The following is a 25473-nucleotide window of genomic DNA, read 5'->3' on the forward strand; positions in this document are numbered from 1 at the left end:
CTTCCACATATGAATAGATAACCTGTTTGTGATCTGCCTTTATGTGGATCAGAAAGAAAACATATCCAACTAATTGAAACGTTGATTCATTGGAGTAAAATAAACCCTTATCAACAGATCCTTGAAGGTATCTTAATATATGTTTAACACCATTCCAATGTCTTCTATTAGACATGAGCTAAATTTCGATAACAAATTTATTAAAAAAGATATATCTGGTCTTGTATTGTTAGCGAGATACATTAGTGCGCCAACAGTACTAAGATAAGGTACTTCAGGATCAAGGGGCTCCTCACTATTTTCACATGGTCGAAATGGATCTTTATCCACATCTAGTGATCTCACTCACCATCATTGGAGTACTCAATAGGTATGCCTTGTCCATATAAATTTTTTTCAAAAGTTTCTCAGTATAAGTTGACTGATGGATAAATATACCGTCCTTCAAGTGTTCAATTTGTAAACCAAGACAAAATTTTATTTTACCAAGATCTTTCATCTCAAATTCTCTTTTTAAATAATTCACAGTTTTCGGAATCTCTTCAGGTAATCCAATGATGTTTAATTATCAACATATACTGCAATAATAAAAAATTTGGATTTAGATCTTTTTATGAACACACATGGGCATATACGGTCATTTTTGTATCCATCTTTCAATAAGTACTCACTGAAATGTTTGTACAACATAAGCCCAGATTATTTTAATCCATACAAGGATTTTTGAAGTTTTATTTTGAACAAATTTTCGGAGAATTATTGTATGCTTCAGGCACTTTGAGTCCTTCAGGAACTTTTATATAAATTTCTTTATCAATTAAGCCGTATAAATAGGCTATAACAACATCCATTAGACGCATGTCAAACTTTTCATGCACAGCGAGACTAATAAGATATCTTAATATTATTGAATCCACCACTAGAGAATATGTTTCCACATAGTCAATACTAGGTTTTTGTGAGAACCCTTGTGCTACTAGTCGTACTTTATATCTTTTTATTTCATTTTTCTCATTTCGTTTGCGTACGAAAACCCACTTGTATCCTACTGGTTCTATACCTTCAGGAGTTTTGACTACAGGACTAAAAACTTTACGTTTTCTAAGTGAAGTTAATTCAGTGTGAATTGCGTCTTTTCATTTTGGCCAATCATCTCTCTGTCTGCATTCTTTGACAGATTTTGGTTCATGATCCTTATCTTGCTTTACTATTTCTATAGCAATATTATAAGCAAAAATGTTGTCGACGACGGTATTCTTTCGGTCCCATATTTTTCTGGTAGTGACATAACTTATCGAGATCTCTTCATTTTTAGGTACCTGAATCTCTTCAGAGGTCTTATCAATAGTTATGTCTTGGGATCCCCTTTAAGTATTTGCCTTTATATTGTGACCATTATGATTGATTATCTCTCTTCTTTTTCGGAATTTTTATTCTTAGAACCGATTGGTCTTCCACGCTTTAGGCGTGAATTGCCTTCGTTTGCACTAACAATTTGACCTTCCAAAATACTTGTTCTTATTGGTGCATTTGCAGCTGGAATGTGAGATTTTGTTACTCTTTTTAGGTCAATAAATGCGTCTGGCAGTTGGTTTGCAATATTTTACATATGAATTAACCTTTGTACTTCTAGTTCATATTGTCTAGTGCGAGGATCTAAATGTAATAACGACAATGTATTTCAAGTAATTTTTTTTCAACTAATTATTTGTTCCCCCTAATTTTTGAAAATCAAAGTGGCAATCAGAAAATTTTGCCTTAAATAAATCACTCGTCGTGGGTTCAAGATATTTTATAATTGACGGAGATTCATAACCAACATATATCCCAACTCTTCTTTGGGGTCCCATCTTTGTGCGTTGTGGTGGAGTAATTGGGACATAAACCGCACATCTAAATATCCTAAGATGAGAAATATTTGGCTCCTGACCGCAAACCAGTTGTAAAGGGAAGAATTTTAGATAATTTATTGGTCTTAAGCATATAAGTGCTGCAGCATGAATAACAGCATTCCCTCATGCTGAAATGGGCAGTTTAGTTCTCATAAGTAATGATCTAGCTATTAATTGAAGGTGTTTAATCAATGATTCTGCTAGACCATTTTGAGTGTGTACATGAGCAACAAACTCTTCTATAGTAATTCCAGTTGACATACAATAATCATTAAATGATTGTGATCTAAATTCACCAGCATTATCAAAGCGTATTGCCTTTATAACATAGTCTGAAAAATAAGTTTTTAATTTAATTATTTGAGCTAACAATCTCGCAAATGTCATGTTGCAAGTTGATAGTAAACAAACGTGAGACCATCGTGAAGATGCATTGATTAAAACCATGAAATATTTAAATGGTCCACATGGTGGGTGAATGGGCCCACATATATCACCATGAATACATTCTAGAAAAGATGGTGATTCGATCCCAATTTTTTCTTGAGATGGTCTTGTAATTAACTTTTTCTTGAGAACATGCAGCACATGAGAATTCATTAAATTAGAGGATTTTATGTTCTTTTAGAAGATAAACAAATAAATTCTCGATGATTCTTCTCATCATAATTGAACCCGAATGTCCTAACCGGTCATGTCAAATTGTAAATATATTTGTATTTGTAAACTTCTGGTTTATTATGACATGTGATTTCACATTGCTAATAGTGGTATAGTGCAAACCTGAAGAAAGAGCAGATAGTTTCTCTAACACACATTTTTCTCCTAATCTCATAGTTGTAATATAAAGATATTCGTTATTTTCTTCATTTGCAGTTTCTACATGGTATCTATTTTGGCGGATATCTTTAAAACATAACAAGTTTCTATGAGACTTACTTGATAGTAATGCATTATTTATGAAAAACTTAGTTCCTTTAGGTAATACTATAATAACTCTTCCGGAGCCTTCAATCATTTTTTTACTATCAATAATTATACTTACATTTGCTTCCTTTGTAACAAGAGAGACAAAATATTTTTTGTTTTTAAGTATTGTATATGTTGAAACACTGTCAATGAGACATACTTTTTCATTGTTGAATTTGAGCGAAACGTGATAAATATCCATATCTTCATTACGAAAAATAAAAATTACCATTAATAAAAAAATTCAAAATAAATTTAAAAGAAAACTTGAAATTACAATCAAAGAGAGAAAGGAAATAAAAAACTAGCTAAAAATGATATAAAATCAAAGATTTCTTGATTAATGTTCTCCTAAAAGAAAATTGCAGCATTAAAAAAAATATCATTGCTTGGGCCACCAAAATCAAAGGTTAAGAAAGTCATCAAGGTCTGCATAGATATCATCGGTAGATTTTAGATTTGTTTCAATACTGTTGCTTCAACTTCATCTCTTTGAATAGTCAAATTGGTCCCTTGTTTTTGTCCTTCCCTCTTGATGGAGTTTGGATATAGCTTGGCAAAATACTTAGGGATACGACATGTACGTGACCAATAATCTTTTAATACGCGTCGATAGCACAAAATTTTTCACATTTTCTGAATTGTTGCTCGGAGCACGCTTTTCATGTTTATTCCATTTTTTATTATGGGTAGGAACCCTATTGTTCCATTTGCCATGCCCATGTCCACGTTCACGTCCACGTCCACGGCCACGGCCACGGTTTCGACCAATATTTTGATCGTGATTTCTTTTATGTTCACGAAATGCCGTATTCACTTCAGAAAAAGTAGTTGAGTCCGTAGGACGGACTTCATGGTTCTTCATTAATAATTCATTATTTTGTTCTACCAATAGGAGACAACCTATATGATCAGAATACCTTTTGAAATCCTTTTCACGGTACTGTTGTTGCAATAGTACATTGAAAGCGTGGAATGTGGAATAAGTTTTTTTCATTAAGTCCTCATCTATGACATTTTGGTCACACAATTTCAGTTGAAAACTTATTTTGAAATGTGCAGAATTGTATTTACAGATTGTTTTGAAATCTTGCAGCCTTAAGTATATCAACTCATAACGAACTTTAGGCAACAGTACAGTCTTTTGGTGTTCATATCTCTCTTTCAAATTTGTCCATAGTTCTTGTGGGTCTTTAACAGTCAAGTATTCTACTTTCAACCCCTCATGAAAATGATGACGCAGAAAAATCAGTGCCTTAACCTTATCTTCGCTTGACGATTGTACTTCTTTCTTTATGTTATTTCCAAACTTTTTGGATACCAATTGGGTTTCAGCATCAAGCGCCCATTCTAAATAATTTTTTCGGTTAAATCAAGAGCGACAAATTCAAGATTTTGCAAATTTGATATGATAGTTCTATTAAAAATAAATAAAAACAAGTAAATAATTAAGAATAATAATGTTAATAATACATATATAAAAAAAGAAGATAAGTAAAATGATAAATAAATAAATAAATTTGCTTTAGGAAATTGATAAAATATATTATTCCTTTTAAGATAGTAAAAATAATTTAAATAAATTATTAAATTTATACATTCGTTGCTGAGAATGTAAATAAAATTGTGATACTAACACTACAAGTGCTATATCTTCACTTAAAGAAATAATTATGTTTATCATTTACTTTGAGGAATGATTATGTTTATAATTAATTATTATTCACTTTGGAAAATAATTTTGTATATGATTAATTACCATTCACTTCAGGGAATGATATTAATATTAAATAAAATGTCATACATAAAAAAAATAAATAATATAAATAAATCAAATAAGAATAATAATATAACAAACTAAAAAAATGAAAAACATCATAAAAGAAAGAAAAAAATGGTGTAAAAATTTGAGGAAAGAAAAAAAAAATAGCGTTACGTACATGATACTACTTGATATGCATATATGAATTTATATGAATTTAAAACAAAAGCATGTGCATATATGGATTCAAACAAAGGAAAAAAACACACATAAAAAAATGATAAACGCATTTATGAATTAAAAAAATAATAAAATAGTTATTTATGTGTGGTATATATATATATAAGAAAAAAATGTGAATGTATATAAAAAAAAAATTGACAATGATCACTACGGAGGAAGCAGGAAATTGCGGCAGTTCATATAAGGATTTGCTGCGGTTTTAAACCGCCGCGAAACGGAATTCCAGCGGTTCGTTAAACGTCGCCTATTAGGGGGTGGTAATATGATTTTGCGGCGGTTCTAATGAACCTTGGCACAACTGCCGCAAAACAAGATTAGATTATTTGCGGCGGTTTAAAACCGCCACAATTTGGCTAACAGGTTTTAAAAAAATTGCAGCAGTTTGTAAACCGCTGCAATTTTGAAAGTAGTTTAAAAAAATGTATATTGCAGAGGTTTATAACCCCCACAATTTTTACATTTATATTAAAAAAAAATTGGTTTCATAAAGCTACTCAATTATATTACTTCTACATCTAGACAAACACAAAAATAAAAGCAAGCTAAAAATAGCTAAAATATCACAAGTAATAACAAATTTAGTAATGACCCTATTAAAGAACCAAATTAGATAATACACTAACAACTTGATTAATCTAGCAAGTAGCAATTAATTGCTCTGCAACCAATGACAATAATTTCTCCTGTGAGATTTCAGAAATATCTTAACTCAAATTTATGTTGTTTCTTAGCAGAAGAACATCACCTGTAGTAATAAAATATAAAACAATAAGCAATAAATATGATATCTTCAAACAGGAAATGTAACATAAATATAGCAACCTGTAGTAATAAAAATATAAAACAATAAGCAATAAATATGATATCTTCAAACAAGAAATGTTAACGTAAATATAGCAAGTAGCCCCCTCTAAACTACAAGGCATTGTGCATGGTGTTTGCAATATCATATAAGAGAGATTCAGATTATTGCAAATCTTAGAGTCTCCAGGATGTATTATAGTACAAACAAAAGGATAAATATATAAGACAAAGGGTAACATGAAGAAAATAGACTTCAACTTTTGTACACTAACGTGACAACTACAAGGCTACACATAAAAGGGTCACAGAACACATCTTACATCAGAGATAAGCTTTTAGTCATTTATAATTATTTTATTTTCTTCAATTTCACTTGTGATAATTATAAGTCTCTGTAACCTGACAGAGAAGAATTTCGATGGAAGATTTCTAAAAATAATAAGGAAATTGGTCAAATAGAAAGTTCAAATGAAGATGGCAATACTGTTAAGATACATGGGTAGAGCAAGCAGTTAAGGCATAGTGTATCAAAGATTCGAAAGTAGTTTTGAAGAAAGTATCTCTTGCTAAACTAACATAGTATTTCTCTAATAATAAAAATATGGTAAAGGAGATTAGCCCAAATAATATATTTTGTTTCTAGACCATGGTCTTTGTTGTACAGAACATGTACACTAATGCAGCAAGAATTAAGATAAAACGTGAAAGGCTAATAACCAAAGGGGGACATATTATGAACTAACTCTCCTAATCGTTGCTTGCGCAGCTAGGCAGCACATACTTATATCTCTAGCCAGTTATATAAACACAAGTTTTGAGCTCACTATCAGATGAAAATGAAGATGATTTTCATCATTATTTACCTATTTCATAGAAAAGCTCATTGATGTTCTCTGATCACCCGTCTTTGTAGATGTTTCAATGTAGAACATTTCACTCTCATGAGCAAATTGCTCCCCTTCCTACAATAGTTTTAATTCATTTAAGTGGAAACAAAAACAATATGATGCAGTCAAAATCGTGGGTTTGGATCCTCTAAAGTGAGTAAACAATACCTCAACTTCAACCTCTCTATTTGGCTCCAAATCCAATTTGTTTGCCACCAATGCCATTACCAACTTATGGCTTCCTATAGATAGTGTTAAAGTTTTATTATAGTGAGACTGAGACAAGCATAAGCATTTGAATCTGAACTTGCTTTTGTTAGTACAAATAGAACAACGGAAAAGAACAAAATGGGAAGTTTTCAAAGGGAACAACAGATCAAGTTGAGTAAATATTATAAATTTGGATAGTGAATGATTTATAAGTGGCTGGTTTTGAATTAAAGTTAAAGTTTCTCATGACACAAGCATGAGTTTCAATAATGAGTTCTAGGGGTTAAAAAAGAACATTGAGGTTGTTGTAGTAATTGTCATTTCCAGTATTCTAAGGCATTACCATGTACTTGCAATTCTTCAACCCATTTTTTTGCTTTAACAAATGTATCCTGGGACTAAAAACAAAACAAAAAAGGTAAGATATATATTAGAAAAGTTTTCATGAATTTTAGTGAGAAACTAAGGCTAGAATTGTTGGATTCTTTTAAAATTAACTAAACTGAAATTCTTACAATGCTTGAGATATCATAAATAACAATTATTGCTGCTACACCACAGTAGTATATAGGAGCCAAACTATGGTTTCTTTCTTGTCCTGCTGTATCCCATATGTCAAACTTCAATGTAGCTTATGGTAATGATAACAGTTCTCTGAAAAATGTTGCACCTACAGTTGGTCCCTATTGATCTTTTTTTTTTTCTTTCATCGATGAAGCAAAGCAATTAATGGATACAAAAAACAAGCAAAATCAATTTCAAAGTTCATAGAAAGAAAATTCAGAACAAATCAAACCAAAAAGAACAAACCAGAAGTGAATGAGTAAAGCAGGAGAAAGGATGCACCAACAGATCTGAACCTGCGATGGGTGTACACCGTTGAAGGCTGGAGGTGATAGAGGCAGGAACCTATATAACTATAGTAGATTTGAACCACGCACAATGTAGGAGGAGATGGAGAGAAAATATGGCAGACAAGACAAAACAGATAACCCGATGTTGTCGAAATATGGTAATGATAATAGGCCGGTGAGGAATCTGGAAAAGAAAGAAAAACAAATATGATTAATTCCAGATTGACATGACTATGAAAACACACTCAGCTCATAATTCTCCCCATTTTAAGCCCAAAAAAGCAGAAGATACTTTAAAGTAGATGTCTCACTTACTCATGTCTAGCATGGTAGCACCTATATATTTTATGGTGAAATCACACAGAGCATTGCTTTTATCAAGTAATGCAAAATCTTTGGCACAAAATATCACTAACTGTGACATGATATTGCAAGAAATAAAATTTTCTCTAACTAGAACAATACAACAACAACCCAGCCATATCTCATTAGGTTGGGTGCACTAAATGAATCAAACATTGCCATCCATAGTGTCCTTATCATAGATCATATATGCATAGAACTTTAAAATATATTCAAAACACTTGGCATATTGTCGAACACTTGGCATGCAAAAGCATAAACAACACAAAATAACACTAACAAGCATTCTTTGCAACACCAATTCAAAATTCAGCAGCAATGACATAAAAAGTCAGCAGCATTTGGCAGTTACTCAGCAAAGCATCAGTCAATCAATCCAAACAAATTAAAATTCAAACTCAAGAAGCTCTTAACAGCATGTTTAACTATGTATAAACCAATACTAATTCTAATAAGAAAATCCTAATTCTAACCTAAACTCAACTAACAGCAGCAAATAATTCTAAGCAAATCAAATTAACACAAGAATCAACATATAATTAATCCTAAATTAACTAAAATAGAGAAGAAAAGGTGATCTGAGAACCTGAGTCGAATTAACACTAGAGTGGCTCTGTTCTGATTCTGCGACTGGGAATGAGAGAGGCATGGGCGAGCTAGAAAGCCACAGGCCCACAGTGCGAGGTTGTAAGGAGGGGAAGAATATGGTCGCGGCGGTGTTGGATGGTAGCCTGCAGTGAGACAGAGAAGGCAGGAAACAGGGGAAGAGAAAGAGAGAAAGGGTTTTCGCAGTGGTTGTTCAGCGAAGAAGAAGAAGAAGAAGAAGAAGAAGAAGAAGAAGAAGGTGGTTCTGTGGTTCTGACGAAAACGCAGGGGGTGATGATTGATGGTGGTGCTGGGTGGTCGAAGAGAAGCTATGGCTGGAAAAGGGGGAGTGATTCAGACTTCAAAGCTTTGGACTTCAGTGAGTGACGGGGCACTTAGAGCTGGCTCTCTTCTTGGTTTGATTTGCAGCCATTGGAAAGCTAACCGCGGCTATCTTGGTTCTTTTTGTAGCAGATCCCAAACCGGTACCCTATTGGCCGCTATCTTGCCAATTTGCTGTGACTTGATAAACAACCGCTAATTAGCTGCCGCTATCATCCGTGTTTGTTGTAGTGGATGTTTAAGAAGAGAGAAGAAGAATAAAGTGAGTAGTAAGAAAAAATAGGAAGAAAAATAGGTGATTCTATTATTGATTGTGTATATCGGAGAATATGAGAGGAGCTATTTATAGCCAAGGATCCAACTCTTAGCCAAGGGCACAACGCCTCACTAGGACATGCACAATAAATATATTTATAACATCAGTGGAATATTCAATTATTAATTATGTTGAGTTTTAATTTTTCTTTCATTTTCATTGCAATTACTTTTATATTTTCATGCATCAATAAATTCATTGGTAATTAGTAGAGCTGGAAGTGAGTCAAGCCAACTCATGAGCCAACTCGAGTTCGACTCATTAATAGTTCGATAAGCTGAGCTTGTGAGTCGAACTTAAGTTTGAAATTGAGCTCATAAATTAAATAAGTCGAGTTTGAGCTTTGATAATCTTAGCTCATTAGCTTGTGAATTGACTCGATTATATATATATATATATAATTATTAATGCACATATTTTATATGTATTTAATCTATAGTTTTAATATTATATATACACATATAAAACAGTAATATATAATTTTACATATATGTTTTGTTTTGTACGTTAGTCAATAGAAAAAAAATTTGTTTTTTCCCAATGTGAATCCTTGTCAAGTTTTAATCCTAATTCCTATTTTCTAGTCAATAGAAAATATAATTAATTGATGTCGTTTACTCATTTATGTTTTTAATATGTAAAATTAATTTTTTTAAATATTTTTAGTATAAATAAGTTATAATTTATTAATATAAAACTATAGATTATATTTCTGTTATTTGAATCAGTTCGTAAGTTTTCGATGAGTTGAGCTTGAATTTAAACAATAAACTCGATTATTAATGAATCGAACCGTAAGTCAAGTTCAATTTTTGTGAGTCAAGCTCACTAGCTACATTCACTTCCAACCCTAGTAATTAATAATTACTAAATATATTTTATGCATAACTTCCACGCGTAAGCTTCTCCTTCAATTATATTCTTTAATATATTCTTTTAGCCCTTCATTTTTTTTTATATTTTTTTAACATTTTCTCAACCATAGCACATCCTGAAATCCAAAGTATAAAGAGGAGTAAAATATGATAGATATTATATTCAGGGACGGATGCAAAAATATTATCATGGATGGTCAATAATACATATAATATTAAAAATTATGTAAAAAATTATATAATATAAGATGTATTATAAAAATATACTGATAGAGAATATATTTTAAAATACAAAATATACCTGTGTACTTTTCACTAACGAAGTGGTCGATTTTTTGTATCATAAAATTTATCGATAATAGAATTTGTGTCAAAATTTTTAACAATTTTTTTCAATATAATTAAAAGACAATTAGCAAGAAATTCATCTTTCATTTTATTTTTGAGTTATTTTTCACAATATTCATAGTTGAAAAAGATCTCTTAGTTGTAGCAGTTGAAACAAAGAGAATTAATACCAATAAATCAAAAAAGACGGTCACAAAAAGAAAAAGAATTCCCTTTATGAAATTTAAAAAATTTTATTTAATTAAAAAATATTAATAATAATATCTTTTTTATATTTTTTTAATATTATTACTTACTTTTTAGATATTAAAAATCATTAATATTTAAATTGGACTGAATTTTTATTTATACTAAACTAAATACTAAATAATTTTTTAAAATTAAATTATATATAATAACTTATTACTATTAATTTTTTTAAAGAAGTTGGGGCTGAGCCTCCACTCGCTCCCTCTTATATCCATCCCTGATTATATTATTTGTATCATGATTATGTTTACAACACCATGTGTAAAGATAGTCTTTTAGTTAAATATTTGTTGGGTTCTACTACTGTGTAAAAGAGAGATTCTTTCAACACATGTAAAAATTACGTGTCGATTAATGACATAGGTAGCGCCGTAGCGGAAATAGCATACCAATGCATAATAGAGCAGTGTAGCGACCCTCAGTTTTAAAAATATAAATATAAATAAGTTATAATTTATTTTATAAATTGGAGTTTTCTATACTTAAAAATTATTTTATTATCGAGTTCGATATCTGCCGATATGAGTAAATATTAGTACTTTTACTGAGTTTAACTTTGCTAATGTTTCACCAAATACTTTTCACCCTTAAGTTACTAATGTCATTTATGTATTACGATTGTATTATTATTATTATTATTATTATTATTATTATTATTATTATTATTATTATTATTATTATTATTATGCATGGGCTCATATGGAAAGCCATTGCATACGTATACACATATGTATAATATCTAGTTATGAGTATTATTATAGTCTTATTATATCATTAGGTTTATATATAATAGTATCAACCGAAGGAATTAAGTAATATTTACTTCATTATCATTATTATACTTGCGCCGCTATATATATATATATACACAGGAATGAGAGGCGAGAGAGAAGAGTAATCAAGAGAGAGGAGCGAAGAGAACGTAAACCCCATTAAACTTCCTGTTTCGATTTCTTACAATCCGTAACTCCAATAAAAAATCTAATCCAGTAAAAGTATTCGTATCCTCTTCCTCTACACGTTGGCACCACTTTTGATCGGTGAAAGTTGAAGGTGATGTAGCTCTTCTATCCCTTGGGTTTGGCCAACAGGAATTTTAGGAGGCACAGACGATTTTGGATATTTTCTTCTTCGATAGCTCGGTCAGAAAGCTTCTCCAGAGCTTTGAATATTTTGATTCCGTACGAAGGTATGGTTTTGGTTTCTCGTAGTTAATGTTTAATGTCACGTGAAAATTTAGGCTAGAAGACCTTAAGATAGGAATGAATTGAATGTATAATTGATGGATTGTGCATATTGGATAAAATGTGTGGTTTAGCTGTTGTTAATAATTTGCTGTTGAAGTTGGTCGGTATGGAAAAGATTTAATATTGGTATTTGTTTGATTTTGAAATAATTTGTTACTGGAAATGATTTGAAGGACTGAGAGGTGTTTGATTTGATAGTTGGGACCCTTGAAGGGTGGCAGAAATTTGAGCTTTAGAGGAGATACTGCCAAAACTTCTATAAGAATTGGAGTTTTGATTTAAGGTGGTATTTTAAGAAGAAAGAGATTATTATGTGGCTTGTGTATTAGAGACTATTTGTTGACCCTCTGTCGCAAGATGTGACCGGGCACTTTAATTCCCCGGATTCCCCCATGGGCATGCATATATATGAATATTGAATATTATATTTGAGCTTGGAGTTCGACTCCATGGAATACTATATTGTTGAGCTTGGAGTTCGACTCCATGGAATACTATATTATTGAGCTTGGAGTGTGACGCCATAGAATATTATATTTGAGCTTGGAGTTTGACTCCATGGAATATTATTGAGCTTGGGGATGCGCGCACAGAGGAACTGTCCAATGATTAACTACCAGGACATGTCGAGTTGGCTATATAACCGCCAGATGAGACTCATCAGCCATAGGACATGCATACATTATATGCATTTGTTTGTTTGCTTGAGTGTGCATTGTTTTGGTTTGCTTAACTGTTTAATTCTGCTTATCCGCTACTTGTTCTACTTGCTGTAAATGCTTCTCTATCTGTGCTTTTCTTGCTTGAACTGTATGTGTATGTTTTTTGAGAAATCCCTCTTGACGAAGGTGTGACGGGAGATGGTTGTTCCACCAATGATTCGGAGGATTGGAGGCGACAGAAAGTGAAGTATTAAGTTAAAATTAGATTCAAAACTAGAACACCTTAGATAACTTACCTAACTTTTGGTTTAGTTTATTTTATTTAAGAATGATTTTGAGTGTCAGAGTTCTAGGAATGCCTCTGGCTTTCCCAAGACCTTTTATATTAACTATGTGGGCACCTTTACCATACTGAGAACCTCCTGTTCTCATTCCATACTATGTTGTTGTTTTTCATATGCAGGTCGACAGGTATCTCATTAGGCGTCCGGACACCTGAAGCAAAGTGGTTACTATGTTATTTTGTTGTGAAGTGATGTATATACACGTACTTAGCTTTCTCTCCACATAACTTATTCTTTTTTATCCTCTTAGAGGTTTATGGAGAGGCAGAATTTTGTTTATGTACATCTTGGGTTTTGGATATGTATATATATATATGTAAATATTCTTCGGCCAGCCTTGACTTCGCAGACTGAGTTAGGAGCTTGTTATTTTGTACCTATGGCTTTCGATTCCTACTTTTATTGTCTTACGTTTTATAGTTATAGTTTGCCTCACACGCAAGTTATTCCATTTCTGGAGCGTGGCGCTTTTCATTTTGCGATTTTGTTTTACCCATTTTTCAAGGCTCTTAGTCTATTATATTCTTTCTACTATTATAGGTATGTGTTATAATTTTTAGAAGTCGTAATACCTCACCACCTCTATTTTACGACTTAAGCAAAAATTTTTGGGTGGTAGGGTGTTACATTATGGTATCAGAGCAGTTCGTTCCTATAAAGCCTGAGAGATGGACTGATTATGCTTCTGGGCATACTCTGGGTGTGTGTATGTGCTATTAGGATATCTGATTGATATATGTGGCATAAATATTCATGAGCATGCATCTGGAACTTGAAGGATTAAACTTGTGATATTGAGACTGATCAACTTAATATCACTTGTTTGGTGTGAACAGGGACCAAATGTTGTCTCGTGGATCCGAACGAGGTATTTAGAGAGGAAATCCCGTGGTTGAACCAATGCAAGGACGTCAATGTGGAAACCCTAGTGCTAGTACAAGTAACGTAAGTCGATACTATAGGTCTATGACCCTTACTGACTTCTTCAAGAGTGGTCCACCTCGGTTTAACGGGAACGCCAATGCCCTGGAGGCTGATCAGTGGTTCCGAGAAGTGGAGAAGTTTTTGTACACTCAGCACGTTCCTGAAGTACAGTCAGTGGAGATAGTGACTCATATGTTGGAGGGAGATGCTCAGAATTGGTGGCAAGAGTTGTGTCATACCTTACAGGTGGAGTTAACGGATGTCCCTTGGAATAGATTCAAGACAGAGTTTTACGGTAAATATTTCTTGCATGCGTTTCGCACTGCAAAGGAATTGGAGTTAATGCAGATGAAGCAAAATGATATGTCCGTTGCTGACTATACCCGTGAATTCAATAATCTGTGCCGTTTCTCAAAAACTTGTCAAGGAAATCCAGCCGATTATGAGGAATGGAAATGTACTCAATATGAGAAAGGACTAAGGAGGGATATCTTTAATTACGTGTATCCTCAAAAGCTACCAAATTTCACTGAGTTGGTTAAGAAGAGCCAGCTCGCAGAGGATTGCTCCATGAAGTGGACACTGCTACAGGAAGGCTTTGGTGAGACTACTCCAGAGGAGCCGCACAGGTACGGACTGGGAATGTGCTTTTGATGTGGAGCACCGGGACACATGTCTAGAGATTGTTCGTGTGGGAGAACTGCATATGCGAGTTGGCCACGACAGGATCGAGGTAAGTATGATACAGAATGCGTAGGACAGATTTGTTCTGTGTAGAGCTAGGACCCCGCTTTCGTTTAGGTTACGTAACCGGATATGGAAGTTTAGGACTGGAAAGACTGGACGTAGTTTTAGACTTGGATACAGACTAAGAGTTTAGGCCGATTGAAATATATCTTTGATAACCAGTTAGGTGTCGAGAGAAAAGTATGTTGTGATAGATTTAGTGTCGGAGGTTGAACCAGTTTCGATAGTATTACGTATAATGACACTATTAGAATCAGCAGAACTTGGGAGCTAGATGAAGCAAGTATTAGAAGCGATAAACCCGTCGGTCTAATACCAGCCTGCCTTATAACCCTTCTGCATCGAGCCTATCTTGTATCTTTCGCTTTGCGTAGACTTTTAAGCTATAAGAATATCCTGGATTTGCAAACTAAACATGTCAAGTCTTTCTGTTTTTCTATGACATGTTTAAGAAGGGAAGTTACGCTAGTATGAATCTTTTCCATTTTATATCAATTTTCGAGGGCGAAAATTTTTGTAAGGTGGGTATAATGTAGCGATCCTCAGTTTTAAAAATATAAATATAAATAAGTTATAATTTATTTTATAAATTGGAGTTTTCTATACTTAGAAATTATTTTATTATCGAGTTCGATATCTGCCAATATGAGTAAATATTGGTACTTTTACTGAGTTTAACTTTGCTAATGTTTCACCAAATACTTTTCACCCTTAAGTTACTAATGTTATTTAGATTAGTAACTCATATATTATTAACTTTATATATAAATTATTATTATTATTATTATTATTCGTAAAACACGGAAACAAAAGGCGGTGTTGATTATGCATTACGATTATATATTATTATTATTATTATTATTATTATTATTATTATTATTATTATTATTATGCATGGGCTCATATATATATATATATATATATATATATATATATATATAAGGCGGCAGCCATTTACTCAATGGAAAGCCATTGCATACGTATACACATATGTATAATATCTAGTTATGAGTATCATTATAATCTTATTATATCATTAGCTTTATATATAATAGTATCAACTGAAGGAATTAAGTAATATTTACTTCATTATCATTATTATACTTGCGCCGCCATATATATATATATATATATAGGAATGAGAGGCGAGAGAGAAGAGTAATCGAGAGAGAAGAGCGAGAGAACGTAAACCTCATTAAACTTCCAGTTTTGATTTCTTACAATTCGTAACTTCAATAAAAAATCTAATCCAGTAAAGTATTCGTATCCTCCTCCTCTACACGTTGGCACCACTTTTGATCGGTAAAAGTTGAAGGTGACGTAGCTCTTCTATTCCTTGGGTTTGGCCAACGGGAGTTTTAGGAGGCACAGACGATTTTGGACGTTTTCTTCTTCGATAGCTCGGTCAGAAAGTTTTCCCGGAGCTTTGAATATTTTGATTCCGTACGAAGGTATGATTTTGGTTTCTCGTAGTTAATGTTTAATGTCATGTGAAAATTTAGGCTAGAAGACCTTAAGATAGGAATGAATTGAATGTATAATTGATGGATTGTGCATATTGGATAAAATGTGTGGTTTAGCTGTTGTTAATAATTTGCTGTTGAAGTTGGTCGGTTTGAAAAAGATTTAATATTGGTATTTGTTTGCTTTTAAAATAATTTGTTACCGGAAATGATTTGAAGGACTGAGAGGTGTTTGATTTGATAGTTGGGACCCTTGAAGGGTGGCAAAAATTCGAGCTTTAGAGGAGATACTGCCAAAACTTCTATAAGAATTGGAGTTTTGATTTAAGGTGGTATTTTAAGAAGAAAGAGATTATTATGTGGCTTGTGTATTAGAGACTATTTGTTGACCCTCTGTCGCAAGATGTGACCGGCCACTTTAACCCCCCGGATTCCCCCATGGGCATACATATATATGAATATTGAATATTATATTTGAGCTTGGAGTTCGACTCCATGGAATACTATATTGTTGAGCTTGGAGTTCGACTCCATGGAATATTATATTTGAGCTTGGAGTTTGACTCCATGGAATATTATTGAGCTTGGGGATGCGCGCACAGAGGGACTGTCCAATGGTTAACTACCAGGACATGTCGGGTTGGCTGTATAACTGACAGATGAGACTCATCAGCCATAGGACGGGCATACATCATATGCATTTGTTTGTTTGCTTGAGTGTGCATTGTTTTGGTTTGCTTAACTGTTTAATTCTGCTTATCCGCTACTTTTTCTACTTGCTGTAAATGCTTCTCTATCTGTGCTTTCCTTGCTTGAACTGTATGTGTATGTTTTCTGAGAAATCCCTCTTGACGAAGGTGTGACGGGAGATGGTTGTTCCACCAATGATTCGGAGGATTGGAGGCGACAGAAAGTGAAGTATTAAGTTAAAGTTAGATTCAGAACTAGAATACCTTAGATAACTTACCTAACTTTTGATTTAGTTTATTTTATTTAAGAATGATTTTGAGTGTCGGAGTTCTAGGAATGCCTCTGGCTTTCCCGAGACCTTTTATATTAACTGTGTGGGCACCTTTACCGTACTGAGAACCTCCGATTCTCATTCCATACTATGTTGTTGTTTTTCAGATGCAGGTCAACAGGTATCTCATTAGGTGTCCGGACACCTGAAGCGAAGTGGTTACTGTGTTATTTTGTTGTGCAGTGATGTATATACACGTACTTAGCTTTCTCTCCACATAACTTATTCTTTTTGATCCTCTTAGAGGTTTATGGATAGGCAGGATTTTGTTTATGTACATCTTGGGTTTTGGATATATATATATATATATTCTCCGGTCAGCCTTGACTTCGCAGACTGAGTTAGGAGCTTGTTATTTTGTACCTATGGCTTTCGATTCCTACTTTTATTGTCTTACATTTTATAGTTATAGTTTGTCTCACACGCAAGTTGTTCCATTTTCGGAGTGTGGCGCTTTTCATTTTGCGATTTTGTTTTACCCATTTTCAAGGCTCCTAGTCTATTATATTTTTTCTACTATTATAGGTATGTGTTATAATTTTTAAAAGTCGTAATATCTCGCCACCTCTATTTTACGACTTAAACGTAAATTTTTTGGTGGTAGAGTATTACAAGCAGCAGTGTCAATATAAAACCCATGCAATTGGAGTTCTGCAATCAATAAACTCCACATATTTTTTAATTTATGCCTAATAAAATTTGTTAAATAGTTAAATTTATTAGTAACTATAATTAAAAACGGACATTTATATATGCATAAAAATAAAAAAGCCTTTTATAAAAATTATAAAGTTTTAAATAAATTTTACTATTCTATTTATCGCTAATAAAGACCTACAAATAAAAATTATTAGTTTTTTTTATCTCTGCTAATAATAACAAAATGTAAATTCTTTAAAACAATTATATTCAACAATCAACATAAACGGCATACTTGTTATCAAATTCTAGAAAAAAATATATACTAAATAATTTATTTTAGAAAAATAAGAATATATGAAAAATAAAAACATACTATTATCATATTCTATAAATAAAAATATATAACATTTTAATTAGGGTTGACAATATGTACCTTATCTGCGGCTACTTAATCCTATTCAATTTGATTAGGTAGAGTTGTTTATCCGATTCGCTGCGAATAAGATAGAGTGCAAGTAAATTTTTTTTGTAAGTAGGATCGAATGCGAATTCAGAGTATATCCTATTCTATTCTACCAACACTCCAAATATATTATATAATATATATTTAAAATTTAAAAATTATATATGTAGTGAATAAATATTAAACCTACAACCTTCTTTTTGTAAAACTCAAGATAATCACTAAGTTAATAATTTAAATTATTAATTTAATATATTTGTATTTAAAGAGTAATATGGTAAGAATTTAGAATTAGAAAAAAAGTGATGAGATATTTATCTTTATTTGTGTTATTTTAATTTTATTTAGAATTTGATGATGATGTTATTTGTAATTTTATTCTGGATTTCTTTAAGATTTATTGTTTTTAATTTTAATTTAAACTTAGTTTTTTAATTTTTATTTTATTAATATGTATGAAATATGGAATGATTAAATTTTATATTTACTTGAAAATTTTTTATTTTCCTGTGGATAAGGTAGGTAGGGTTAAAAACTTTAGGATGCGAGTAAAATTAGGGTGAAATTTTAAAAAAATTTTTAACTCGCAGATAGGATTAGGTAGGGTTTGGATAGGGTTAGGGTAGAGTCCAAACCCTACCCTATCCTATCCATTGTCAGTTCTACTTTTAATATATATATATATATATATATATATATATATATATATATATATATATATATATATATATACTTTTTTTGTTGTGTTATTGTCTACGGTATCTTCTAACTTAACAGGTCAAGGTCTAATTCGTCACGAATTTAAACTCCTTTTAAGATTTTACTACTGTTACATGCACAAGGTGGAATTGAACACCAAAATTTACTTAAGTAGATAAGTAAACTGACCATTTAACTAACCCAAATTGATTTTTAATGTATATACTAAAAAAAATAGGAAAATCAAGTCCAATCGTTAACTGCATGCCTTGTGCCCAACTGGAAAAAAAACTAACCCAGTCTAATATTTTCATCAATTGGCCCGCAATCAGGTCCAAAACTCAAATTAATTGTGTGGTTATTATCTATTAATAAAGTCACCAAAATATACTAATCTACAGTACTCACTGTGAAGTTACTCCTAGGTTGCGGACTTTGTGCCTAATAGGCTACAACTTTCGATCAACAGTTGTCAGAACGAATGACGACCAAATGGTGAACATTAGCTACATAATCAATACGTGTATTCTACATGTGTAGAATCAAACGACTATATGGCACAAGGCATGTAGTTAATGATTGGACTTAATTTTCCTATTTTTTTAGTATATACATTAGAAAGTAGTTTGAGTTGGTCAAGTGGGCAGTTTACTCATCTACTTAAATAAATATCGAGAATTTAATTCCGTCTTGTGCATGCAGCAACAGTAAAACCTTAAATGGAGTTCAAATTCATGACGAATTAGGCCTTAACCTGTCAAGTTAGAGGATACCGTGGACAACAATAAAACAAAAAAAAAGTATATATATTAAAAGTAAGACTGACAATGGATAGGGTAGGATAGGTTTGGACTCTATCCTAACCCTATCCAAATCCTACCATAATCCTATCCGCAAGTTAAAAACTTTTTTAAAACTCCACCCTAACTTTACTCGCATCCTAGGGTTTTTAACCCTACCCTACCCTACCTGACCTTATCTATGGAAAAATAAAAAATTTTTAAGCAAATATAAAATTTAGTTATTCCATATTTCATATATATTAATAAAATAAAAAATAAAAAGCTAAGTTTAATTTAAAATAAAAAAATAAAATATTAAAAAAATTCAAAATAAAATTAAAAATAACCTGATCATTAAATTCTTAATAAAATTAAAATAACACAAATAAAGATAAATATCTCATAACTTTTTTTCTAATTCTAAGTTCTTACAATATTATTCTTTAAATAACAAATGTATTAAACTAATAATTTAAATTATTAACTTAGTGATTATCTTGAGCTTTTACAAAATGAATGTTGTAGGTTTAATAATCATTCACTACATATATAATTTTTAAATTTTAAATATATATTATGTAATATATTAAGAGTGCTGGTAGAATAGAATAAGATATACTCTGAATTTACATTCGGTTCTACCTACAAGTAAATTTTACCTACACTCTATCTTATTTGTAGCAGATCGAATAGATAACTCATCCAATAAAATTGGATATGATTTAGTATTTGCAGATAAAGTATATATTGTCAGCTCTAATTAAAATATTATATATTTTTATTTATAGAATATGATAATAAATATGTTTTTATTTCTCATATATTCTTATTTCTCTAAATTAAATTGTTTAGTATATATTTTTTTTCTAGAATTTGATAATAAGTATGTCATTTGCGTAGAATATAATTGTTTTAAAAGAATTTACATTTCGTTATTATTAGCAAAGATAAAAAAACTAATAATTTTTATTTGTAGGTCTTTATTAGTGATAAATAAAATAGTAAAATTTATTTAAAATTTTATAATTTTTCTAAAAGGTTTTTTTGTATTTTTATGCATATATAAATGCCCATTTTTAATTATAGTTACTAGTAAATTTAAGTATTTAATAAATTCATTAGGCATAAATTAAAAAATATGTTGGACTTACTGATTGTAGAACTTCAGTTGCATGGATCCCATACGGACGCTGCTATTCTATTATGCATTGATATGTTATTTTTGCTAAGATGCTATCTATATCATTGATTGACAACATAATTTTTATATGTGTTGAAAAAATCTCCTTTTTATAAAGTAGCAGAACCCATATTTACTCCATAGTCTGATTTCATATATTTGTTATAAAAAAAATTCTTAATTTAAAAACTGAGTCTATGTATTTTTGTTTTTACTTTTTTTAATTATATTGTGAAAAGATAAACTAAATTTATATTTTACAATAATATTATTTATTTTGCGCATAGCACTGATAATATAGTAAGATAAGAAGATTTATTAAATTTGTCTTTTAAATAATCTGATTAACACAAATTTATAACGATAAATTTTTAAAAAATATATTTATTTTTACCACTTGACTTTAATATTTTTCATAGTAAAAAAATTATTTATTAAATATTAACTATAATAGTGGTATAACTAAAACAGTAGTGTTTATATAATAATATTCTTTAAAAAGATATAATATATTTTAATATTATTTGTTAGGATTGTTGATATAAAGTATTAATAATTTGACCGAAAATTTTGGATTTATTACGTTTTAAATTTTTTCTTAAAACAAAAAAAATGACTTACCAAGTACACATAAAAAATATAAATAATGATAGTGATTAATTGCATAGTTGGGTAAAGAGAAGGCAGAAATAGGAGAAGAAAAAGAAAAATGTGAAGAAAATAATACAATATTTTTTTTTGTTGTTTAAACATGAAAAGAAACAAAGTAAATATTATCTTATATCCGAGCAGATGATTTGTTGGAGATCAACACAAGGCTCAGACCAAATAATATGGTTAGAGTTACTCTTGGCATCATATCTAGCCATTCAATCCGCAACTCTATTTGCTTCTCGGGACACCCACTCAACGTGAATAAATCAAGGACGAGATGAAAGCTCCTGAATCTTGTGAACTAAATCTATTACTTCAGATGAATATCCACTTGTAAGCTCATGCATGATGGGCAGAATGTCAAGACAATCCATTTTACATATAATATCCGTCAAACCGCAATCCCAAGCTAAAACCAATCCCTATAAGCAGTAAATAAGAGAATAATACAATATAATCATAGTAGCAATGAGATAATAATAGATTTATGTATAGAAAATAGTTAGAGAAAAGGATAATACAATACGAAAAGACCATATGATAAAAATAAAAAAAAAATAATTCTAAAAGTATAGTAAAATTAAAGATAGTTTAAGGTGTTGAATATAAAATAAAAAAAAATTATTATTTTTCATCCATTAGAATTATACATAGAAATAAAAAATACTTAAATATAAATTTTTATATATTTTTTAAATTAAATAAAGTTAAAAAAAAATATATTTAACAAAATTTATACATAACTATTTTATAAATATTCATGTTGATTTTATATTTTTGTTACATATTTTAGCAATATAATAAATTTTTTTATTATATTTTATTTGATTTAAATTTATTTATTCCATACACTCTAAATGTTAAATAGCTTGTAAATTTTTTACTTTAATGTTTATTTTTTAATTAATAACTTTAAATTCTTTAATAATAATAATAATAATAATAATAATAATAATAATAATAATAATAATAATAATAATAATGTTTTGTGTTTTCCAGAAGAGGCTTGTGGTCCGTCTCATATTGGGCCCGTGGGCCAGGCCATAAGAAGCAAAAAAAAGTCCATTACCATTTTCAATATGCAGAGTGCGCCAGAGGAGTGAAGAAGAGTGAAGAGAGGAAGGAGAAAAAAGAGGGAAAGTTGGAGAATCACAAAAAATGTTGAAGCTGTCTCGCCTTCTACCTTCCATTTCCGGTTCCAGGTACTACAACAAACACTTTTCCTTTACCTTTCAAATGATCAAAACCCCAAACTCAGCCTTTAATTTTTTTGTTAATCAGTCCCCGCTTACTGGAACCCCTCTCCTTTACAAAACCTGATCCTAGGGATTGTCTTCGCCATTCAGCTGCGTTTTCTACAGCTACCAATAATAAATATGCTGCTAAAGGTATTTTCTTTCTTCTTTATCAATTATGCATTTATGCTGAACCATTTCGTTTGTAATAATATGCTTGTGTGCATTAAATTGCAGGATATACCTCAAATCGCATATTTGCTCCTTATTCCGTTTACAAGGGCAAAGCTGCTTTCTCTTTGAGTCCTTGTCTTCCAACTTTCACCAAGTTGGATGTTAGCTCTTAAACCTTATACTTGTCACTTTTCACTATGCGGTATTTATTTTGTGTTTATCTTTGCATAGAGTGGGGCCGTTGTAGTTGATCGCCGTGGTTCAATGATGATGATTTTCATGCACTCCATTGGGGAGCGCAAGTATGACTGGGAGAACAAGCAGGTAATGCTTTTGCTTCTCCGACCACAAGCAAGCAATTTGTTGTTAGGTTGTGACTTTTCTTTAGTTCAAAGTTCAAACCTTTCTTTTGGATCGAAAACCAAGTTGCCCTGATGTATATCCTGTTTCTTTGGATCTTCTTTCATCTATCTCTTATTAGAATCACCTTTTTGCAGAGATTTGCTCTTTCGGCCACTGAAGTTGGCTCTTTGATAAGCATGGGCCCTCAGGATTCTTGTGAATTCTTCCATGACCCCTCCATGTTATCGAGGTTGGTTATCTCACTCCAGCCTTAGTTTTTCGACTGCCATTAAATTATCGTGAGAGAGGCGAATGAGATTGAATTAGAGATACATTTAGGTATCCCGCATTACCCTAATGATGGGACTTTCTTTACATACTTTGTGCTGCAGTAATGCTGGTCAAGTGAGAAAAAGCTTATCAATTAAGCCTCATGCAAGCAGCAATGGCTACTTCGTGTCTTTGAGTAAGATTTTGTGTAATACGTGTGTGTGTCTGTGTGTGGTTTTTGCCCCCTTCTCCTTTTGCACTTATTTTACGTTGAATAATGTATTCCTTGTTCATTTGGATTGTGTCTACTTTGGCAGCTGTTGTCAACAACCTGCTAAATACCAAGGATTACTTGAGTGTCCCTGTCACGACTGCTGAGTTTGCTGTGATGAAGACAGCTTGCAGTGTATGTCATATTTCTTCTCTATATATACTGCATGAATTGTTTCAGTTACATTATTGCTTTCTCAGGTTATGCCTGCTGAGTTTCTGATTGTAATTCGTTGCATATCAGAAGGATGTTATCTGTTATCCTATTTTGAACATTTTCTTTTCTGCCATTAGAGGGAAGGAATAAAAACAATGACTATCATGTCATTTTGTATGCTTATTGTTCCGGAAAGTATTAGGACCAAAGCTAGTACCAAGATAAGGATTGAGAGAGAAGAAGATAGAACTAGAGAGGTTGAGAGAATGAATGAGGAGAATATGAATCTCAGCTCAATGATAGAACTAATACAACAAGTATAATTATGAAATTCTTTTAATGCAAGGTAATGAGATAACAGATATAAGAGCTAACTCCTAATCGACTATCCAGTCTTCATCCTTTCAATTCCATTAAGCAACACAGTTCTAGTTTTCGAACTTCGGTTAATTCATTACTAGAATGCCGTAAATCTTTATTCGTTATCTATATAGCCCATTGAATTTATTCAGAGTTCAACAGAGGTCTCTGTTTGGATTGTTATTAGCGTCAGCTGGTATTGCATACTGTGCCCTGTCAGCGAACCAAGTTTTGTTTTCATTTTATAATCTAAATATAGTTGAATGAATATGTGCTAATTTGTTTGTCTGGACAAGCCCACGCACAGAACATCCCGTTGACTTTTTGCACAATTTACTTGAGACGGGAAGAACCTAGAAACATGTCATTGGGCGGCTAGAATGTGTCATGCCAAGTTTCTTTAACTGCTGAGTTAGGATTCAGGATTTGCTTTAGATTCACTATTCATGCAAATCATCTGTTTCATGTTTAATACGCTCCTTTTATGACAACTTTATGGTTTGTCAAATTGTTTTTCAATGCAGTTTGCATTGCCACACATCATGGGTTGGGACCGCATGACTCATCAGTCAGGGGGAACGGTTGGTCTTCAATCGAAAGTGGAACCACCTGCTTTAGACTTGGAATGGGATAAGTAAATTGCTGCATATGAGATACTTGTGTGAACTGAAATATGTAATGGATCCTTGTTGTTTATGCAGTAATGCCATTTTGTAAATTGTAATATCGAAGACTAGATTTGTTTTGGAACATAACTTGTGATAATCTTTGGATGAGACATGAAAAAGGGATGACCCATCAAATGTCCCTATTTCTGAATCATTGTATTGTTGTTGACCTGTGCTGATATCTGCTAGTCTTGTATTCCTCTGGCTTGTGTTATTTTTTTTAGATTGGAATTAGAGGTTAGTTAAGGCTAAGGATATTTGGATTATTGATTAGTAGTGGAATGGAATAGAGTGGAACAGAATGCATGAGAATTCGGTCCAAATTTTTTTTTTCTCCTTTTAAATTTTACTTAGGTTGATTATTGGTTGAAAAAATGTTGATTTCCTAAATATCTAATTGTTCTGTTCTACTGTTTGAATATTTAGTAATAGAATGAAGTCATATTTATTTTTTTCCCCAATATTATTTA

At 31.6% G+C, this 25473-nt stretch overlaps 1 protein-coding gene across 2 annotated transcripts; it reads left to right on the forward strand.

Annotated features, from left to right (window-relative positions):
- Positions 1–22597: 22597 nt before the first annotated feature.
- On the forward strand, positions 22598–25157 carry LOC112758370 (single-stranded DNA-binding protein WHY2, mitochondrial). Of its 2 annotated transcripts, none has more exons than XM_025807029.3 (8): positions 22598–22729; positions 22809–22915; positions 23000–23097; positions 23168–23260; positions 23434–23528; positions 23671–23744; positions 23866–23954; positions 24860–25157. In XM_025807029.3, the coding sequence occupies exons 1-8, from the start codon at positions 22686–22688 to the stop codon at positions 24971–24973; spliced, it is 714 nt and encodes a 237-aa protein (XP_025662814.1). In that variant the 5' UTR covers positions 22598–22685; the 3' UTR covers positions 24974–25157. The 2 variants fall into 2 exon arrangements, with proteins under 2 accessions (XP_025662814.1, XP_025662815.1); XM_025807030.3 differs by having other exon boundaries at positions 22612–22729; positions 22854–22915.
- Positions 25158–25473: the final 316 nt, after the last annotated feature.

This window comes from Arachis hypogaea, chromosome 16, assembly GCF_003086295.3.
Source record: "Arachis hypogaea cultivar Tifrunner chromosome 16, arahy.Tifrunner.gnm2.J5K5, whole genome shotgun sequence".
Taxonomy (NCBI): domain Eukaryota; kingdom Viridiplantae; phylum Streptophyta; class Magnoliopsida; order Fabales; family Fabaceae; genus Arachis; species Arachis hypogaea.